The sequence below is a fragment of the Protopterus annectens genome, chromosome 5.part0 (genome assembly GCF_019279795.1).
Source record: "Protopterus annectens isolate FY-2018-M chromosome 5.part0, PAN1.0, whole genome shotgun sequence".
Taxonomy (NCBI): Eukaryota; Metazoa; Chordata; order Ceratodontiformes; family Protopteridae; genus Protopterus; species Protopterus annectens.
In genome coordinates, this window is record NC_056735.1 from 1,710,216,548 (window position 1) to 1,710,236,601 (window position 20,054).

Consider the following 20,054-nt stretch of genomic DNA (forward strand, 5'->3'; position numbering starts at 1 on the left):
CGCATAAAGTAATTGGACTAGAGTTTAGTAAACATATCTAAACAAGTCTGTTATATGGTGTGAGAGGTAATAACATCTGATCAGCCTTTAAAGTGGACATCTAAAAGACATCTCCATCTATTTATGCTTATGAGTTGCATCTAGGTCTTATCTTGGTCCTGTAAATGGCCACTTCCATCCATGGAGTTTGCTAGGTGGGTAGGGAATGGAAATAGATTGCCAGCCCATTTTTCTATATCACTCATACAATGCATACTGACATGGGTCCAGTTTTCATTCTCCAGTCAGTCTACTGCATGTCTTTGGCAGGTAGGAGGAAAGCAGATTATGCAGAAAACAAAAATGTGGACACAGGGAGAACATGCAGAGTCCACAAAGAAGATACACCAGCTGAGAATCCAACCAGAGAACCTCTTGCTGTAAGAAAACAGTGGTACTCACTTAACAACTGTACATTTGAAAAATGCAGTATTATTCCTTCTGTGATTACTTCAGCTCTAACTCATCCATTTTACTTAAGGCTCATACTGTTGATAGTGCTAATAATGACAGTGTTCCAACTGTGTTGTTCCAGAAATGACCCAGAAAAGTTCCTGAAATGAAATCTTATTCCACAACTTGAGGTATATTATATGGCTTTTGGATCAGAATAAAAAGAGTTTAGGCATACTGTAGGATTGGTTTCTTTAATTCTATAGATACCACAAGTGACACTAAGGCTGTTATAACAAAAAAGGTATAGTGGTATTAATTCTTAGAAAATAAAAAGGTAAATACAGAATTTCAAAGGAAAATAAAACAATTACCATTATAGTTATCTAATGCAGCATGAAAAGGTAATAATTGTAGATAACATAATGTTTTGCTTTTGCCTTTTTGAGGGAATGTAACAAGTGAATATTTAGTGTGTGTATCTAAGGGTATAGCCAGGTATACTCTTTGTATACAATTTTTCCTGAACATCATATCAACGTGGCTTTTATCAGGTCATATTATATCTACAGATGTCTAAATTAATGCCTTTAACAACAGTTGCAATATTGCTAATCTACAAAAATATTTTAATAGTTTTAAGGGGAACCACTGAAAATGGTACTTGCATTTATTTAGTTTTTGAAGGGGCAGCATTTTTGAGAGCTGTGTCCAGTTTTAAGTGATAGGTGTCCAAGAGGGTGTAGCACTAAAGGCTTGTGAGTACAAAATGGAATTAGCTTGCTACACTTCTGTGTTTATCTGTGTGTTAGACGTTGCCATAACAGACATTTATCTTAGCTGGTTACAAGTGTGTTCAGAGAGTAAAACGAAACTCTTCCTCATGTGTTGCACCTGCTACGTAACAATGCTAATGTAATGTCTTCACTTATGCTGCACTTGCTAGTGTGGTACAAAACAGAAGTGGTTAATTTATACGTTAAATGTGTACAAGCAGCAGAACTGAAAATATTTTAGAAGGTAAGATACACCATGGCTAGAATTCACAAGAGATGTGCAGCACACCTGAGCAAGGCTCATGCCACTTAGCAGTGATACACAGCAATGTAAAAACTTGAGTAAACAAACTGTGATAGTCTGCAAGGCTGAGCAGCTAGTTGTGCTCCAATGTTGAAAATGGGAGCAAGATTAAAATTTACATGCCAACCAAAGCAAAGCAGGGCAAGCAGTAAGTTGTAGAGCAATGGAGTGGCCATGAACCAGCTAGCAAGAATGTCAAGATACATGAAGGCAGCTGTTAGTGTGTGACTAAATGTGGTGATGCAGACTGTCCATAAGCTCTGTACAGTTCTGATTTGCAGCACTTTTAAAACTCCTGTCGTCAGGCATTCTCTTACAGGCAGTAGTATTGGTATCCTCACCACAAATGTCCTGTAAAACATGATAGAGTTTGTGTTTCATGCAGGAAATTTGAATTCTAAATTGCAAGGAGGGCAGAATAGTGCCACTGTGAACACCAGTGCCCAAGCATCTGCAAGCAGTTTGCAGAAGACCTTACTCATGGTGTGGCACCTACTGTGCGAATCTGCTTAGAATTAAAACATTTCAAGGGGAAGTGATAGGATATTTACAATTGTGTCAATCTTTTCTATGAGGATGTATGCAGCAGTCTTTTAAATGAAGCTGACATTTAAATGATTCTTACAAATTGGAAAGTTGGCATGAATTAAGAATTTATTGCAGTTTCAAAATTATTTTTGTATAAACATAACACTGTACATTTCACAAAAACTACAGTAGATTGTTATTAAGTCATGAAGAATGCAAAATATGCTTGTTTCAGATGAGTAACAGCAGGCTATCTGCCTGCTGACATGAAAGGAGCAGCTCATAATGAATAGTTAGATCTGTCTTGTAACAAGAAAATGCACAAAGAAGCAGTTTGTACTTTGTGGAAATTAGCTAACAACTGTGAAAAGTTGATAAAGACTGGAGCTTATTTGTATACTCTAAGTAAGCCTCTGCATTTGCTGTAGTAGATATTCTGTATTAGTTATTGCATAAATGCTGCTCTTGAAAATGCTTATAGCTTAAAAGCACATTCTGAAGAAAATAGTGCCTTCCAAACCAAATCCTGGAGGTAACTCCCCTTCCCATGGTTGGGGAACCAACATAAGAAATATCTGTGAAAAATCTCATCAGTCTAAAAACTCATGGCTTACAGGAAAAAAACTAGCATTGTCCCTGTGGCAGTACCACAGTCTCCAAAAGAATATAGTGGTGGGGCAGTATCACGCAACAGAAAGATGGTTAAAAATGAAAGCAGAAATCTCAAAGCTGCTTCTTGTCTGAAGATATCTCTTTATTTGAAATATTACTTTACAGGCAGATGAACGATGCTCAGATAATGTGTTGAAGCTTGTAACAACATGCACTTATTTCAATAGCTCAGGGGGGGGGAGGTCTTTGAAATATGTCCGCATTCAGGTGTGGTTCCATTGGTGGTGGATGGATCACCACTGGGTGCAGTCTAGAACACTGCCTTGCCAAACAAGTTTTACTTGGTTCCAAAGATTTTACAGGTATGTTTTAACTGCATCTAATGAAAAATACCAAATATACTCAAAAAATCTTAAACAGAAGTGCAGTAAACTGTACTGAAAAAGCAAAATCAAGTCCATTAAAAAAAAAACTCTTGCCTTAATCTATCACTTTTTATACTACAGTTATTTTTCTTTGACATGGGTACCACCTTCTAGCAAATTACATTCCCAGTTTAAACCATTATAAACTGATATAACAAAAAGGATTAAAAATGCTGGGTATGTTTACTTAATAATAAATACAAAGACAAAAAGAGAGTCTCAACTTTCAGGAGCCGATTATGCTGCTCTGTCATGTACATTCATCAGATTTGCCTACGGAAGCTGGGTCTACATTCATGTGTTGATTCCTACAGCTTATAGTTCCAGTGTTAGATGTGTTCATCTAAAGTGGGTTAGGTATTGCTAATGATCCATGGTTGATTTAGTCCCTTGCTGACAACATGGAGTTGCTTGGTAGTTATTTAATAAGAGATACCCCTGTTAAAGCTGTTGGGGGTTATATCTTTAATTATTTTTTCTTTCTTGTTTTTCTTTTTTATATAAGAGCTGATCCAGGTTACTGAGAAATAATATATATATATATATATATATATATATATATATATATATATATATATATATACACACACACACACACACACACACACACACACACTCACACACATATACTGGTCATTCTCTCAAGTTCAGTAAAAGTTGAGGTGGTCTGATTTCCTAAGGGTCAGTACACAGTTAATAGAAGATGAGGCCATGGTCATAGGATGGCTACCAGAAAAATCATCTAGCTGCCATGGTTGGAGCAGAAAAGCAAAAATAGCCGTGGTATGCAAAATTGCATGTGACTTTTCCTTCACTACTGTGAAACAAAGTTGACATGATTCATCAGCTTCTGAAACATAGCCCATGAGGCTCTAGGATGTGGCTAATGTTGGAGTGTTTTGGGTAAGGAAAGTAAACTGCTCAAACCTGTCTAATCTTATCCTGGGCTGTTGACAGTTAATCACAGTTTATATTTTTTGCACTGACCCTTAACCACAGCATTCTGCTCCATTACTCTAGTTTATCTTGGTCCTTAAAACGTTTTCCATTTCATCCATAATATCTGCTCTGTTTCATGTTTTCTTGCTATACTTGCAAATTCACACTTTTCCTTTCCATCTTTCTGCAGTGAATTTGTAAAAAATGCTGGGAAATGAAGTGTAGTTGCTTTCTACCTTTCATACATTTAGAATGGATCCCTGTTGTAATTCTATGACCTGTAATTGTGAGCCCTGTAATTATGAAAAGATTGCAAAATTAAACAAGAACACTGAATGTCAGCAATCAATGATTATGTTTAAAGTAATTTTTTACAAGGGGCAAGCTCCTCCAGTGTGCATGTGTGTGTGTGTGTGTGGGGGGGTTATATATACTCCCCCACAGTTTATGTATCCTAACTCCAAGATCACCATACATTAGAGAACAGGGAATACACAGCGACATATCTATCAGAAACTTAGTATACAAGTCTCCGTTTTCACATATTCAGTTTCGCTCTTCCAGGACTCACATTTAAAAGTCTCAGAATTTATAACTACTATTCATTTAGAATGCATGTTTTAGTTGGTTTATGGTCAATATACTAAGTCAAAGTTCAGCAATTGCCATTTCAACAAATACGGTTAATTGCTCTTTTACCTCACCATACAACAGAATATATTGAAATAGATTAATTTCTTTGAGAGGCACAACACCCCACAACCCCATGTAGATGGATACCTTTCTTCACTCTCTCAGGGCAACGGCCTTTGAGGCTGTTGAATCACACAGAACAGGGTTAGTTCCATGATGTGGTGAATACAGAAAAATATAAAGTTCTTCAGTTGGTATCGGTAAATTGTGCCTTGCTAAACTATTCTACACTCTGACACCTGCAAATGCTACTCTTTTAAATATGCTGTCTTTTATCAAAATATTCTTATAATGTAGGATAAAGTGCAACACTGTTAGAGTTAATAGGATTAAATGAACTTATACTATCAGAAACCATATTCCTCACTGCAACTTGACAAACGTGTTAAAATCAACATTTTCTAATTGCAACATTTCCACAAAAAAATCATCTCCATGCATTCCCTCTTGTTTTTACAGGGGATCACACTGCATCCACTATCTTACTATAGCCTCTAGGGAAGAGATGAGTCCTTGGTTTAACATGGTAGCCAAGACTCTGACTCCCCTTTTCTATGGTGTTGTGTTATTCTTATATTCACACACATTACAACATACTTCCAACAAATACACAATGTGAAATATACACTAATAAAAAATGACATTTAAAAAAGCAAATTCACCAGAAAAATTTCATATAGACTGGGAAAATGTACATTACCACAAACTCACAGACACACTTCCTGGTCTTTATTAACACAAGCACCCAGGAACAGATGCTATACACTCCTATCAGGGGAACAAACATACAGGATCTAGTACTCATCAACATGGGAGGGTGTTGCACCCCCCCGTCACGTTGTAACACTTGAGGTCAGATCACAAAGCTGTCTCCTTTGAAGTAAAAATCAACCCAGAAAACTCAGCTAAACCAGCAACAGTTAGGAACTATTATAAGGAGAACTACATATTATTAAGTGACAGCTTGTCGAAATTCAAGACTCCGTCTAACCCCGAGACCAAAACTACCTATGCAGAATTACTCACAAATTCCTTATACAAATACGTGAATGGCTGCATAGAGGCTGCCGTACCTAACAGAAATAATCCCCAAAAAAACCCACTGGAATCCACACCTAAACAGCGTATATATAACTCATGGACAAAATCAGGAAGAGCGATTCTCTTAAAAGACAACTGCTCTCTTATACAGCTAAACAAGAAAATAAGAGATCTAATTAAGTACAGCAAGGTCTACTATGAGGTCAGGATATCCTTTCAGACTAGGACAATCACAAGGCCTTCTTCAATTATGTTTAGAATCTTAAAGGCAGCACACAGTAGTGTACTGAACAGATGGTGAATGGTACCACCATCACCAATCAAGATGACATAGCAAATCTACTGGCTGATAAATTTAGCTCACCCCCCCCCAACTCCAGCAGGTGAAATCCCCTTCAACATACTCCCTCTCAAACTATTAGTAGGGACCAGGTGCCAGCAGCACATAGTAAAGTCAAGAACACGGTTCCTGACCACCTCCACCAAGAGACCAGCCACCAGCGGAGTACCTACAGGGCTCTGTGCTGGGCCCATTCCTGTTTGGCATCTTCTTCTTCTCAGAAGTCAAGGCTAATTTTCAAGCCCTCTGACTCTCCAGGTTTGCAGATGACTGTAAATTAGGATCTATTACAGACTCCCCCCAAGACACCAACATCTTGCTAGAGAGTTTAACACAGATGAATGATCCGTGCCAAAGCAAGGTCTAAAATTCGGGTCTAAAAAAGCGAACGCTGATTAATCGAACTTATTTTCGCAAAACTGCAAAATATCGAAGCAGCAGAAACTCAAATTTTTTCCTAGGGAAAGAATTTGGTTGTTCGTTTCTGTTGCTTCAGTATTTTCAGTGTTATGGTGGAAAGTTACCGGTCGGATTCAGGTAAGTGTGCGATTGTGTGGATGTGAGTGTTAGGGTGATTTAGGTGAGTTAGGGATAGGGCTCGGGTTAGGTGTGTGTGTGATTGAGTGGACATGAGGGTTAGGGCGGATTTAAGTGAGTTAGGGTTAGGGAGCGGGTGAGGTGAGTGTGCGATAGTGACGGACCTTAGGGTTAGGGTTTGGGTTAAGGTAAGTGGGTAGTTAGTGGTGTGTGCATAGTTTAGTGTAGGGTTAGGTATCAGATTTTAGGTGTATGTGTGTGGATTTCTGTTTGTTTGGTGTGCTTGTGTTGTGTGTATGTGTTTTGGATCAGCAATTTTTTTCCCTGGAAAAAAATCGCTGATCTGACAGTTCGAGCTTGTAAGCTTTCGCTTAAATTAGGTCGATCAATCAGTGTTCGCTTTTTTAAGCATTCGATGATATAATATAGACCCTAAAACTCAGTGTTAAAAATGCATTATAATGTCCTTTGGGAAACTGTCAACCCAAGTTAACTACTCCATCGATAAAACACCCTTAAAAGTCAACCCAGTAGTAGGGGACCTGGGAAAATATGTAGACAGTGATATGGCCATTGGTCAACATTTAGCTAAGATAGTAATAAAATCATTCTATGTCACTCAGCTTATAGGTAAGGGTATGGCATTCGGGTCCAAGGAAGTTACAGTACCACTCTATTCAGCCCTTATCAGAACTATCATTGAATACAATGCCATTTGGCATGTATCTAACCAGATGCATGCAACAGTTGGAATGTTTCTCACCTGGAGAATTCAGGACATGAACACCTGGTCCTATACTGATCGTCTAAAGGCTCTGTCAGTGTATTCAGTCTCCTACAGGCTGCTGAGATCTTTGTCTGGCTTATAGGGCTTCCTCAGACACAGCCCTGATGGATCAGTTCCACATGCACAAAACAAACAACATCAGAAACATTAGATCCAGTGATCTGCACTATGCTTGTGACATAAACAGAATGTGCTGGATGGACAAGTATGTGTCCAAAGGCTTCCCATACTGTAGAATAGGCTTCCCATCCATGTAAAACAGATTTAATTCCTGGCCCTTTTCAAATGAAACCTTGACAATTGGATGGGAAATCATAAATCTGCGCTGATGTGACCCACATGTGCCTTATGGAGAAAGGCTATCAATAAGAAAAGATCTATCCTAACACCCCCACTACACGCAATTCCTTAGTTAGCTCCCTACTAACATCCCCCTGTATAGATGCCCACAGTACTCAAGAACCCAAATGGTTTAGGGTGTGCAGCTAGGCTTGTAAGGGCCCTAGTGGTAGTTAGCCTAGTAGCAACCTATGAACCTATATCTGAACACCTTTGGTCACTTGTTGATAGTTATATTTCGACTAAACCAAATTTTTTTTATCTTTTACTGCTTGCATAGCAACTGCAAAAAACTGTGATGGAAGAACTAATGCACAAAATTATTTATAATACATCATGGAGGAAATAGTCCATGGATATCAACTTATGTGTCAAAGTTCATTTTAATCCTGAAGAAGAAGGCACTAATTGCTGCATTGAGCAGTACTACACCCCTTAAGCTACTATCTTTAACTATTGTTTATTTGCTCTTTTTATGAAGGTCATTAACAATAGAAGATCAGATTGCCCTGCTGAAGGGGGCAACATTTGAGCTGTGCCAGATCCGCTTTAATACAGTGTTCAACAAGACTACAGGAATTTGGGAATGTGGGCATCTGACATATAGCATGGATGATGCTGCAGGTGGTAAGTTCATGTGTGTCCACCTTAATTATATTTAATGCTTGCCAAACAACTGTCAGCTTTATGGCACTAAATGCACAGCTATGTCAGTTGATATGCCTAATCAGATGTTAATGTACTGTAGTAATAATAACATTTATATTTGTGCACAAGCATACATGTGTATGTTTTGGACTTGGCTACTGCTTTTACATGGTAAGTTTATAATCCTAGGTCTCACAGACTGTAGGGAAGATGCTGAAAAGATTACTGCTTTATGGGACAAGTGACTAATGTATGACTAGAATGTGTTTAACCATTCTGTAGTGCCAAAACAAATCATTTCATTATCTACTAATCCTTGTTTATAGGAAGTTACTAGGCTAATGGCTCGAGGGCCTTAACAAGCCTAGCCATGTAATACCTTTGTTCCCTAGTTGACCATGGTGGTTAGATGGTCATTGTTAGCAGAGACCGACTGCCTCTGTCCATGAAGGACATAAGTGCCACCCCCAGGGTGAATTTATGGTCTCCCATCCAATTGTCAAGATTGTGCTTAAATAGGGTAATTGAGGAGCTCTGCTTCACATGAAGTGGGAGTTTATTCCAGAGGAGTGGAATCTCTGGGAGACATATCTGTCTCTCCAACATGTTTATGTCACAGGCTAAGTTGAGATACCTAGAGTGAGTGACTCTTGCCCCGTTTGGTTTGCAGACATGCAGCATTTTAATTAGGGCAGGGCCAGAGATTGCTCTGTAGGCCAGGCACAGGTCAACTCTCAGCAGTCTGTAGGATACAGGGCCTTCAGTCTTTGTGTAGGTCATGTTTGGTGGCCTTCAATTTTCTTGGTTAGAAACCTCTGTGGTCCCTCCAGTTGTTGCCGGGTTCTGGTGAGGTACATGCAAAAGGGAGCATTGTACTCGATTAGTGGTCTGATGAGGGTCAAGTATAGAGTTATAACATTCTTAGTCCTGGATGCTATGCCCTTATTTATGAGATGCACAACACAGAAGGCTTTCCTTACTTCTTTGGAGACATGGTGATCAAAATTTAAATTGCTGTCAACCTGTGTTCCCAAGTCTCTTACCACTGTGTTTGAGCTTAGGGAGGGGGGGTTGTAGCTATAATAATAATATAACTTGCAGGGGCTACTTCTTTGCCAAAGGGGATAATGACACACTTTTTGCATTTAGTTTTAGACTGTGACTCTGGCACCAGTCATTAGTCTGCGTTATCCCTTTTTGTAATGTATTAACATCATTGGGGGACTCAGTGATTGCACCTAGTTTGCAGTCATCTGTGAACTTGGTAAGCCACAGGCCATCTATTTTTCACCTGAAAGTCTGAGAAGTAGATTCAAATAGTAGAGGGCCCAGCACAGATCCTGGTGGTACACCACTGGTAACTGGACTACTGGTGGAAGTGGAATGTCCAACTTTGACAGTATGCATTCTGTCAGTGAACCAGTTTGCTACCCATGGGTTAATCCTCAGTTTTTTTTTTAATTTCTCCAAGTCTTTTGGTTTTCTGATACCATGATGAGAATGGACCACATTCCTAAGTCAAAGTACAATTAAAGTTCATGATGTCAGCCAAAAGTGTTCTTTGCAGCATCCGCAATGTGCCCAGTAATTGCTCCTTCTGCAATTCATATGGAATTACATGTATTGGTAACATATCTATATATGATTGTATATTCTTTTTTATAAGACCTGTTGCTCTCACTATCTGGGTATCTTTCTTCCACATTGCTCTTGTTTCTGCCTGCAAATATTGATATTTTATGACTTTGTGTCTCTCTCAGTATGCAATACACTGTAGTCACTGGGTGTAGCGATTTCAATGATCGATGCTACTTTTGTCTTCTTTTCATGACCCACTATATCTGGTTTTCTCTCATCTATCTTTTGAACTGTTGGTAAGGGGTGATGTGATGTAGACTTCATCATTTTCTATGATGCTTTGTGGCTCATATTTCCAGTATTTGTCAACTACTTCAATATTATAATGTTTGCACAATCCCCAGTGCAACAGTCTTGCCACATTATTATGCCTTTCAGTAAGCAATCCTTCTGCCATTAGTATGTTACAACCAGCAACAAGGTGTCCGACTGTTTCCAATTCAGTTTTACAAAACCTACATTTCTTTGTTTCTCCCACATCTTCAATGGACTTTGTAAACTAACATGTATGTTGCCCACTATCTTGGAACGCCAATATTAACCTTTCATTTTTTGGTTTGAATTCACCTCTTCTTAACCATTCCTGCATCATTCGATCCTGATCAACATGAGGTTCTTCCAGAGGTTTTCTATATTTGCAACTATATTTGTGTATTTTCCACATTTCTTGCCTTCTCATCTGATCCTTCACCTTATATCCTTTGGATTTTTGGCACATTCAGTTGCTGCCTGATTTTTATCTATTTCTTGTTTGATTTCAATTCCTGCTTGTAGTCGATATGCTTCTGCTAGACTAAAGAGTGAAGTCATCTTAAATTTATTTTCCTCATGTTTCAAACTTTCACTACGTTTGGGTCTTGTGAGGTCAGCACATATGTGTGCAGCCCCACGATTGCAGATTTATACAGTACATGTAATCAATTTCAAGGAGGCCCATACCTCCTTCAGTATGAGGAATATATAATCTTGGTATGCACTGATTTTTATAAGTCATTTGATGAGCATGAAGCATCCTTCTTGTTTTCCTGTGTAATCTGTCCAACACATTTTGGGGCCAGTCAATCACTTCAAAATTGTAAGTTAGGTCAGGAAGAGGAAATTGGTTTATAGCTTGTTCCCAGATGTCAATGTTGTTTTCAGGATTAATTGTAGTCTTCTAAAATATTCCTTACTAAGTTTTATTTTACATTTGTTCATGTTTTACTGTTGACCCTTCATCAAGTCCCATTATATTTATACACCCCCTCTTGTTCAAGTTCTTTTATATCACGTTTGCCCCAAACTGATGTTTTCTTGGTGCTGCAGTTTTTCTGATTCAAAGGTTGATTTTGCACATTTATCAAGACTAAATGACATCCTTATATCATCTGAAAAAGTTTTGACTACTTGCAGTTGTGCTTTCAGTTCCTCATCTGATGAGCTATACAGTTTTAAATCATCAGCAAAGAGAAGATGAGAAGTCTTTACACTTTGTTGTTTTCTAGGAGCCAAATTATAGCCATGGCCTAATCTGTTAAGGAGACTGCTTAATGGGTTAAGGGCAAGACAGGCTAGCAGCAGTGACAGGGAGTCACACTGGAATATCCCCCTTTGAATTTTTATTCCTGGAATAATAATTTGTCCTTTATCATGTCCTAATTGCAAAGTGGTCTGCCAGTGTAGGGTGTATCTTATACATTTTTAAGCACTCTTTTGTCCACGAGTGTGGGATACTATCAAATGCTTTTTTGTAGTCAATCCATGCCATACTTAGATTCTTCCCCTTTTTACAGTTCTCCATTATGATTTTAATTAGCAATAGATGATCCTTTGTTCCATATCACTTTCTTTTATTACCCTTTTCTTCTATTGCCATGATTGAATTTTCTTCTAAATGACTGTAAACTCTTTTGGCATCAATTCCAATGTATAGTTTATATGTCATTGGAAGGCAAGTTATCAGTCTATAATTTTTAGGATAACTTGCAAACTTGCAGGTTCACTCTTAACTAGGAGCATTGTTTTTCCTGTTGTTAACTAGGTTGGTGTCTGTTCAGGGTGTGCATATAAATAGTTCTTACTCATGGCTAATCTTCGTGCAAAGATGTTAATACTTTTAGCCAGAAGTTAGGTACTACATCTGGGCCTGGGGTTTTCCATTTGGAGGCTTTTCTTAACTTTATCTCAATCTCTCTCTGGCTGTTACTTCATCCCATTTCATATCCTGTACCTTTGAACTTCTTATTCTTTCTTTTACTTCTTCTATCCATTTAGCATCTCTGTTATGTTCCACAGGATCTTCATAGATATTTCTCTAAAACGTATCTATTTCTTCTTTTTGGGTGGTCTTTCAATTTCTTTTGCCTTGTTTCCCAATTCTCTGTAGAACATTTTGGGGTCATCAATAAAATGCTTATTTTGTACCTTTCCTTTATATTTATCTGTGTATCTTCTAAGTTTTTCTGCCTGTACTGAGATTTTTAGTTTATTATTTGCAATAGTGCAAGATGGATCCTGATCCATTATAATACTGTGCATTGCATCACGTCTATCTTTCTGAGTATTTTTGTTGATCCGTTCCCTCTTCTATATTCTTCTAACAGTGACATCTCTTGTCTTAATCGCTTTATAGTTTTGTCTGTTCAGTACTTCCATGATGGTATTTGATTTCTCCCCTTCCTTTCCCTTACTACCCTGTGTTCTTGTGGTAGAATTTTATCTGTTATTAATTTAGGTCATATTTGGAGGCCCTCGGCTGGGAGAGTTTCTCAATGATACCTGAGTGGGAGATTGTGTTGAAGTCCTTGGCTAAGTCAAGGTGGAATATATACTGCTTTGCCCTCATCCATGGCTTTGGTGACATTCTCAAAGAAGTCCACCAGGTTTAATACCCTTAACAAAGCCAAACTATGTCAGGTCAAGTGTTTGGAGGTTGTCTATGTCCTTGCTGATAAGGTCCATGATGATTCTTTCTGTGATCTTGCAGATAAGACTGGTTAGGCTTATGGGTCTATAGTTCCCAGGGTCAGTTGATGAACCCCCTTTCTGTAAGGGGATTGCTGTTGCGGTTCTCCACTCTGCTGGAACAAAGCCAGCGCTCAGACTGTGGTTGAAGAGAGTGCCAAGCGGTTCTGCTGGGTCTTGTTCTAGATCATTTAGTAAGCAGCCTGGTATGTTATTTGGTCCTATGGAGGCTGTGTTTTTGGTCTTGGAGAGGGCAGATATGACCTGCTGTTTGGAGATGCTAGGTAGTGGACTGGAGACAGGGATGATTTGGGGTGTGTCTGGTGGGGACAGGGGAGTGAAATTTGCACCAAATCTTTCTGCTAGCACATTGGCAATTTCTTCAGTTTCAATATGAGTTGTACCATCCACAATTAGTTTTGCACAAGCTGTGCATTCCCTTTAAGATTTCAGACATAGCTAAAGAAAGATTTATGATTGTCTTTAGCTAGAGATGCTAATTTAGCCTTGTAATTGACTTTAGAGGACTTTACAAGATATCTGATTTGCTTGTTCAAGCTGTGGAGGTTATTCTTCCTCTGGTGACTAAGTTCCCTCTTGTTCTTGAATAACAGTTTCTTCCTTTTGTTATATAACCTATTTATACTTGCTCTTCACCAGGGTGGCCTGTTTCTTTGGGAGGACCTGGTTTTGATCCTGACAGGTACAGCCAAGTCTATACATTTGTTTAAATGTCTATACAGGGCATTTGTGTACAACTAAGTCTATACAGTTGCTTACATTTCTATACAGGGCATTTGTGTACTCCCCTGCATAGAAGTCATTGTTGGCTGTGTTGGCAGGGAGTTTGAAACTTTTTATACCCTTGCTTAGTAGGCTAAAGTTTTCTTTGGAGGAACGTTTCAATTTGTTTGCTCCTCTATGGGTATCCAGTCTGATCTTTACTTCAAACAAGACAGATTTATGGCCTGATCTCATCAGGGAGGACAATACACGTGGGGGGGGGGGGGTAGTGCAGTGACCCCCATGTTGGTGAGTACGTGGTCCAGGACATTCAAGCCCCTTGTAGAGGTGCAGATTAGCTGTTCCAGAGCATTTGAATTAACAAAGTCCAGGAATCTCAGGGCAATTGCATTTCTGCTTGTGTATGTTGTCCAGTCTATGGAAGGATAGTTGAAATCTCCCATGACCAAAGTGCATATGGAGTGATTCTAGCAAGTCCAGGTAGTCAGTGTGTTTCTCTTGGTTCATGGTGGGGAACCTGTAGCTAGCAATGATGTGGTAGGATGTTGTACATATATTGTACCTGGAGTAGCTCTGGACAATCGCACTGTTTAACCAGTCTTGAGGTATATTTGGATTTAATGAAGATAGATACACCTTCACTTTTGGTTCTTTCATTCTCTTTTTGGGGTCTGAATGTGTGGAAAGCATTGTAGCCTTGCATGGCCAGGGTGCTCTCTGCAGCCTTGAACCAAGTCTCAGTGACTGTACAGATGTCAGCATCTTCCAAGGTGAGGAGTGTTCCAGGGAGTACAGTTTTCTGTTGAGGCTCCTAGCATTAAGCAGCATAACCTTGAGTTTGTCTCGAGTGGATTTTTTTTATGTCAGGAATTTTTTTGTTTTGACATTGCCTAAAAAAAGATACTATGGGGAAGACAAGCATCTTTGCCTGTAAATGAAAGCCTAGAGGAGACAGGTGAAGTCCATCTCTGGCAAAGAGGTGTGGTCTGTTGTCCATGTCTTCCCAGGCTGACAGATACTGGATGCCCATGGACTGACACCAGAAGCTAAGCCAATCGTTGAAGTCAATCTTTTTTTTGTCTGTATTGTGGAATCATCCTGGGTGAAGGTAAAATACTACTTAGAGCTAGGGATATAACTGCCTGGGATATATAAGCTTAGCGTTCAGTCATGTCTGTCTTCATATAGTCCAGAGAGGTGCATCTCAAGTCATTCATTCCAAGATGTACTATGACAGAGTCATAGCAGTGCTTGTTGTTGAGTGACTTGAGTGAGTGCATGATTTGATGGATCCTGACACCTGACAGGCAGCTAACCATGACTTTTTCCTTGTCCAGCCTGGAGAGGGGGACATCAGTGTGTCTCACTATGGAATCGTCTATGACCAGGACATTAGGTTTTGAGGTGTTTTGCGTTGGGGCTTATTTGTTGAGACACTTGTATATGTGTTGCTATGTGAAGTGAGTCTGTTCGTGTTTGAGTATGTGTGATCTGTTTGCTATTGGGTGGTTTCTATTCCTTTGGTAGGCTCTTAGTGAGTACCTCTGCATAGGTGGGTCTATGTGAGGAGTTATTTCTGCTTCATGTTATAGTTACATCTCTCCCATACTATATTTGTTTGCTTTAGGAACAAGTTGCTGTCATTTTACATGAGGCAATGACTACGTTGCCCTAGAATGCCGGTGTCAGTCAGGCTAGCTGGTGAAATGTTGGAAACTGGCTGTCCATTGTAGCAGGTTAAACTGTAAGTACTAGTTGGGGAGTGGGCAAGTTGGATTAGCTTTTGCTCTAGGACTGACTTGACTAACTAAACAAGGGCCTTATTCTGTTGGGGAATAGGGGTGAAGGAGTATGGTGACGTGCTCAGTGCTCAGCTGAGTTGCCAACAGTGCAGCAGTGCATAGCTGAGTTGCCCATAGTACAGCAGGTAAGCTTGGCTGGGTTCATCTGACAAACGTCTAGGGAAAAATAGTTTGTAGGAGTTTGCTACTGTACAGGGCACCACTAACACAGCCAATAATGACTCCTATGTAGAGGCAGTGTGCAGCTACACACAAATGTGAGACTTATATACAAAATTAAACAGTTTTAAACTAGCCTGCCAATAGGAAATCACACAATGATCCTTCCTCCAGCAACCCCCAGCTCAGACATAGCTGTATCCACATTCTTCTGCCACAAGGGTGCAGGGGAGCCCTTCTTAATGTAAAGTGGATGGATTTGAGTTCAAATGTAAAAAAGCAGGCTAGATTCAGCAAGTCTTGATCTAGTCTATGCTATCTAAGCAATATTAAAGTGCAAAACAAGTGCAGATAATGAAGCAGGCACAGACAGAAAAAAACAGTCAAAAAGGCACCAATTAATGCAGTTGACAAAAAAGTGAGATAAAGCTCAAGATAAACTTAATTTCTTGTTCTTAGATTTGGATGGCTTGGATTCAAGCAGAAACACTCTAGACCTCTGGCAAAGGATGTCAAACACAGAACAACTCCTGTTAATTGAGTCAAAATCTGCACAAATGTGAGGCTTATATACAGGCACAATTAAAACATTTTAAAATAGTCTGCCAGTAGAAAATCACACAATGATCCTTCCTTCAGCAATCCCCAGCTCAGACAAGGCTATATCCACACTCTTCTGCCACAAGAGTGCATGGGAGCCTATCTTAATGTAAAATGTCTGGATTTGAGTTCAAGTGTAAAAAATCAGGCTAGATTCAGCAAGTCTGGATCTAGTCTATGCTATCTGAACAATATTACAGTGCAAAACAAGTGCATATAATTAAGCATGCACAGACAGAAAAAAACAGCAAAAAGGCACCAATTAATGCAGTAAAACAGCTGAATGTGGTTGAAAAAGTGCAGATAAAGCTCAAAATAAACATAATGTCTTGTTCTTAGCTTTGGATGGTTTGGTTTCAAGCAGAAACACTCTAGACCTTTGGCAAAGGATGACAAACACAGAGCAGCTCCGGTTAACTGAGCAAAAATCTGCACAAATGTGAGGCTTATATACAGGCAAAATTAAACAGTTTTAAACTAGTCTGCCAATAGGAAATCACATAATGATTCTTCCTCCAGCAATCCCCAGCTCAGATAAGGCTATATCCACACTCTTCTGCCACAAGGGTGCAGGAGAGCCCTTCTTAATGTAAAATGCCTGGATTTGAGTTCAAGTGTATCAAAAGCAGGATAGATTCTGCAAGTCTGTGCTATCTAAACAATATTACAGTGCAAAACAAGTGCAGATAACGAAGCAAGCTCAGACAGAAAGTCAAAAAGGCACCACTTAATGCAGTAAAACAGTTAAATGCAGTAGATCTGCACACTTCTGCCACAAGAAAAACACCTTCTTAATGTAGAGTAGCTAGTTTGGAGCCCAAGTGTAACAAAACCACACAAATTGCCTACAGCAATCCTACAACTAACAGATACAATGTAATACAGTACAATTAACTACTTAAAGCAGCAGCAGACGTTACAGTTTTTTTTCCTTAAACTGATGAAGTACATTCATAGTATATAAGAGAAGTGTAAAAGTACTTAGAGCCCTTTTGTGTCTTTCAAAACACAGACAGATCAGCAAAACACCTACTGCCATGAGATGAACAATCCCAGTAATCCCAATGCAAAAGCACAGTAAAGGAGTGTCTGGAGTGAAATGCTACCACAAACAAACTTAGAAGATACTAAATGCTACCACAAACAAATGTAAAGATACAGATACAGAAGTTTAATTTAAACAGCTTATAAAAAATGTGATTATTCAATAAAAGTGCATTGCTTTGTATAAATAACCCAAGAGCCACTCAATTGTACAGAATTCGTAAAGGCAGTAAAAACAAGATAAGCTGATTAATAAGCCCTTCAACCAATAAAACTACATGCAGTAATCTCAAGTGTTTCACCAACCTAAATAGACCAGGCTACCTCCCAGTGTACAACATGGAAAATCCACTGACCTCTTGATGTAAAAACAATTTCTTGCTAGAGTGTAAACATACACTACTTTATCCAACAGGTAGGTAGATAATTCAGATCAAGTAAATCAGTAGAACAGACAATGAGAGGCAAAATGCACTTTTTCAACACAAGCAAAATAAAGACAAATAATTTAATACATCAACAGCAGTGTAGAAAGGAAGAAGCTGAATTTGCAGTAGGGGTGGACAGCTTAAAAATCACCAGGTTTAAAAGGCACATCAAAAAGTGCAGGGTGGGTGGTAAAACACAAGCTGGGAATCCCCATTGGTGCTTTAATTTCTGCAAGCTTGAAATCTTTTCAGCAAAAGACAAAGGGCTAGAAATTCACTGTGTATTTAAATATCAGTCAAGAGACAATTAACCAATGAAAAAAACGTGAAATGCCCACCCCAGACAATTTAACTATCTATCTACCACACAGAAAAAAAAAACACCAGGCCAAGAAGATTTTTTAAAACAGAAAACAAAACAGAGGTAAAACAGAAAGCAGTTCTATCAGAGACAAAAAATATAGGTTTACTTTCCTCACCCAGCAGGGAATCCCCAGCAGTAGTTTAGTTTCTGCAGACTTGAAATCTTTTCAGCAAAAGACAAAGGACCAAAAATTCACTGTGTATTTAAGTATCAGTCAAGAGACAATTAACCAATGAAAAAATCTGTGAAATGTGCAGCCCAGATAATTTAAGTGTCTATCTTCCACATAGAACAAAAACACCTGATGAAGCAGATTTCTTAAAGCAGAAAACAAAATGGAGGAAGTAAAACAAAAAGTAGGTCTATCACAGACAAAAATATAGGTTTACTTTCCTCACCCAGTAGGGAATCCACAGCAGTGCTTTAGTTTCTGCAAGCTTGAAATATTTTCAGCAAAATAGTGGCATTGCTAAGCAGCAGACAGAATGAAAACCACTTAAAAAGCTTAGAGAGTTTCAGCATGGTGGGATCAGTTGACCCCACCTGCTGTACCCACTATTTATTCACAGAGAAAGTTGCCCGTACACTCTGATATACTTCTTACCATCCTCCTCCTCCTGCTTGTCCTCCTCCCCAGTATAGCTTTATATCTATCTTATACCACAGTACTGCTAACTCCACCAACTATTGTGGAAGGAAGCATCAAACATTAAACCACTCCTACATTGTCATCTTTCTTCCACTTCCTCAAGCAGCTTTTTGCTGTTGCAGATCTTAGCATCATTTGCAGAGAAGCATAGCATACATGATGGTTATAGAATTTGCTGACCCCACAGCATTTTGTTAGACATAGTTCAACTTCTGGGCATCTTACTTAACTACCTACAATTTGGTCAACATTAAGGTACCAATAGTTAACTCAAAAAGTCTATATAAAATGCCCGATACATGAATCTGTGAAATTATAAAAATATGGTTTCATTGTATTGATACCTCACATTATTTACTTCGGTTTTGTGCTTATTACACATTCAGGCCTCCTGGAGCCAAGAGACATATTCGTATTTGTCTGTAATCCCATCATCTCTCATTGGATCCCACATGTTACTAACCTGAAACTACTAGAGGTCCTGGTGGCACTCAAGAACAACTATCACAATATTCCTAACTACAGCCTACCATGTCCCTACTGAGCATAAAATGTACTTTACCTGATGGACATATAACTATTAAAAAAAAACATTTAATACCTACCCATCAAATGGAATACTTATACAGCCAGTAACCACACACACAGATTTCTAATGCTAAATCCCTAGACTATATTATCCTCCTCCTCTTCAAAATAGGTGCCTATTTTCTTGATCTTGTCCTTAGAAGTATTTACTTCCTCAGACTGTATCTCTCCATGCATCTCTTCCTCCTTGGTAAGGTTCAGCCATCAGACTGTTGCTTTCTCTCTTAGAACCTGTACAACAGACCCCATAAACCTTACTATATTTAGTGGTTATTATAAGGGCAGTCTCTTATCATTTACTGACAGCACGTAGGAAGTTCTAATGGAACTCTTTCCCCCGTGACACCAAAGCCAATGTTATTAGGTATGTCTCTGATTTCTACTCCCATCTAAACCGTTGTATTGATGCAGAGCTGTATTGAGACAAATTACCAAATGTATTTATCCCATTTCCTCTCATCCATGCCAACCAAGCCCACAGTCTCCTTTATTCTGCATTTCTCCTAATTATTTCCTGTACTCCTTCTCAGAATGACATTTCTGCGCAGTTACTTCTTAAACCCAAATAGCAACAAACACCCTTATATAGTAAAGCCCTTAAAAGCCCTCTTCCACAGTAACCCATCTAACTCTGTTTGGCAACATAAAAAATGGGCCCTACGTGCTACTACACAGAGGTGCACATCATTTGCCA

The 20,054-nt window shown here is 38.9% G+C and overlaps 1 protein-coding gene across 2 annotated transcripts in view; it reads left to right on the plus strand.

Annotated features, from left to right (window-relative positions):
- Positions 1–20,054, plus strand: part of NR1I2 (nuclear receptor subfamily 1 group I member 2) — a 1,633,990-nt gene that overhangs the window by 1,474,496 nt on the left and 139,440 nt on the right. For both annotated transcript variants that reach the window (XM_044071501.1, XM_044071502.1), the window contains one exon: positions 8,235–8,380. In XM_044071501.1, the coding sequence (XP_043927436.1) occupies positions 8,235–8,380 (146 nt within the window). The remainder of the gene's footprint in view (positions 1–8,234; positions 8,381–20,054) is intronic.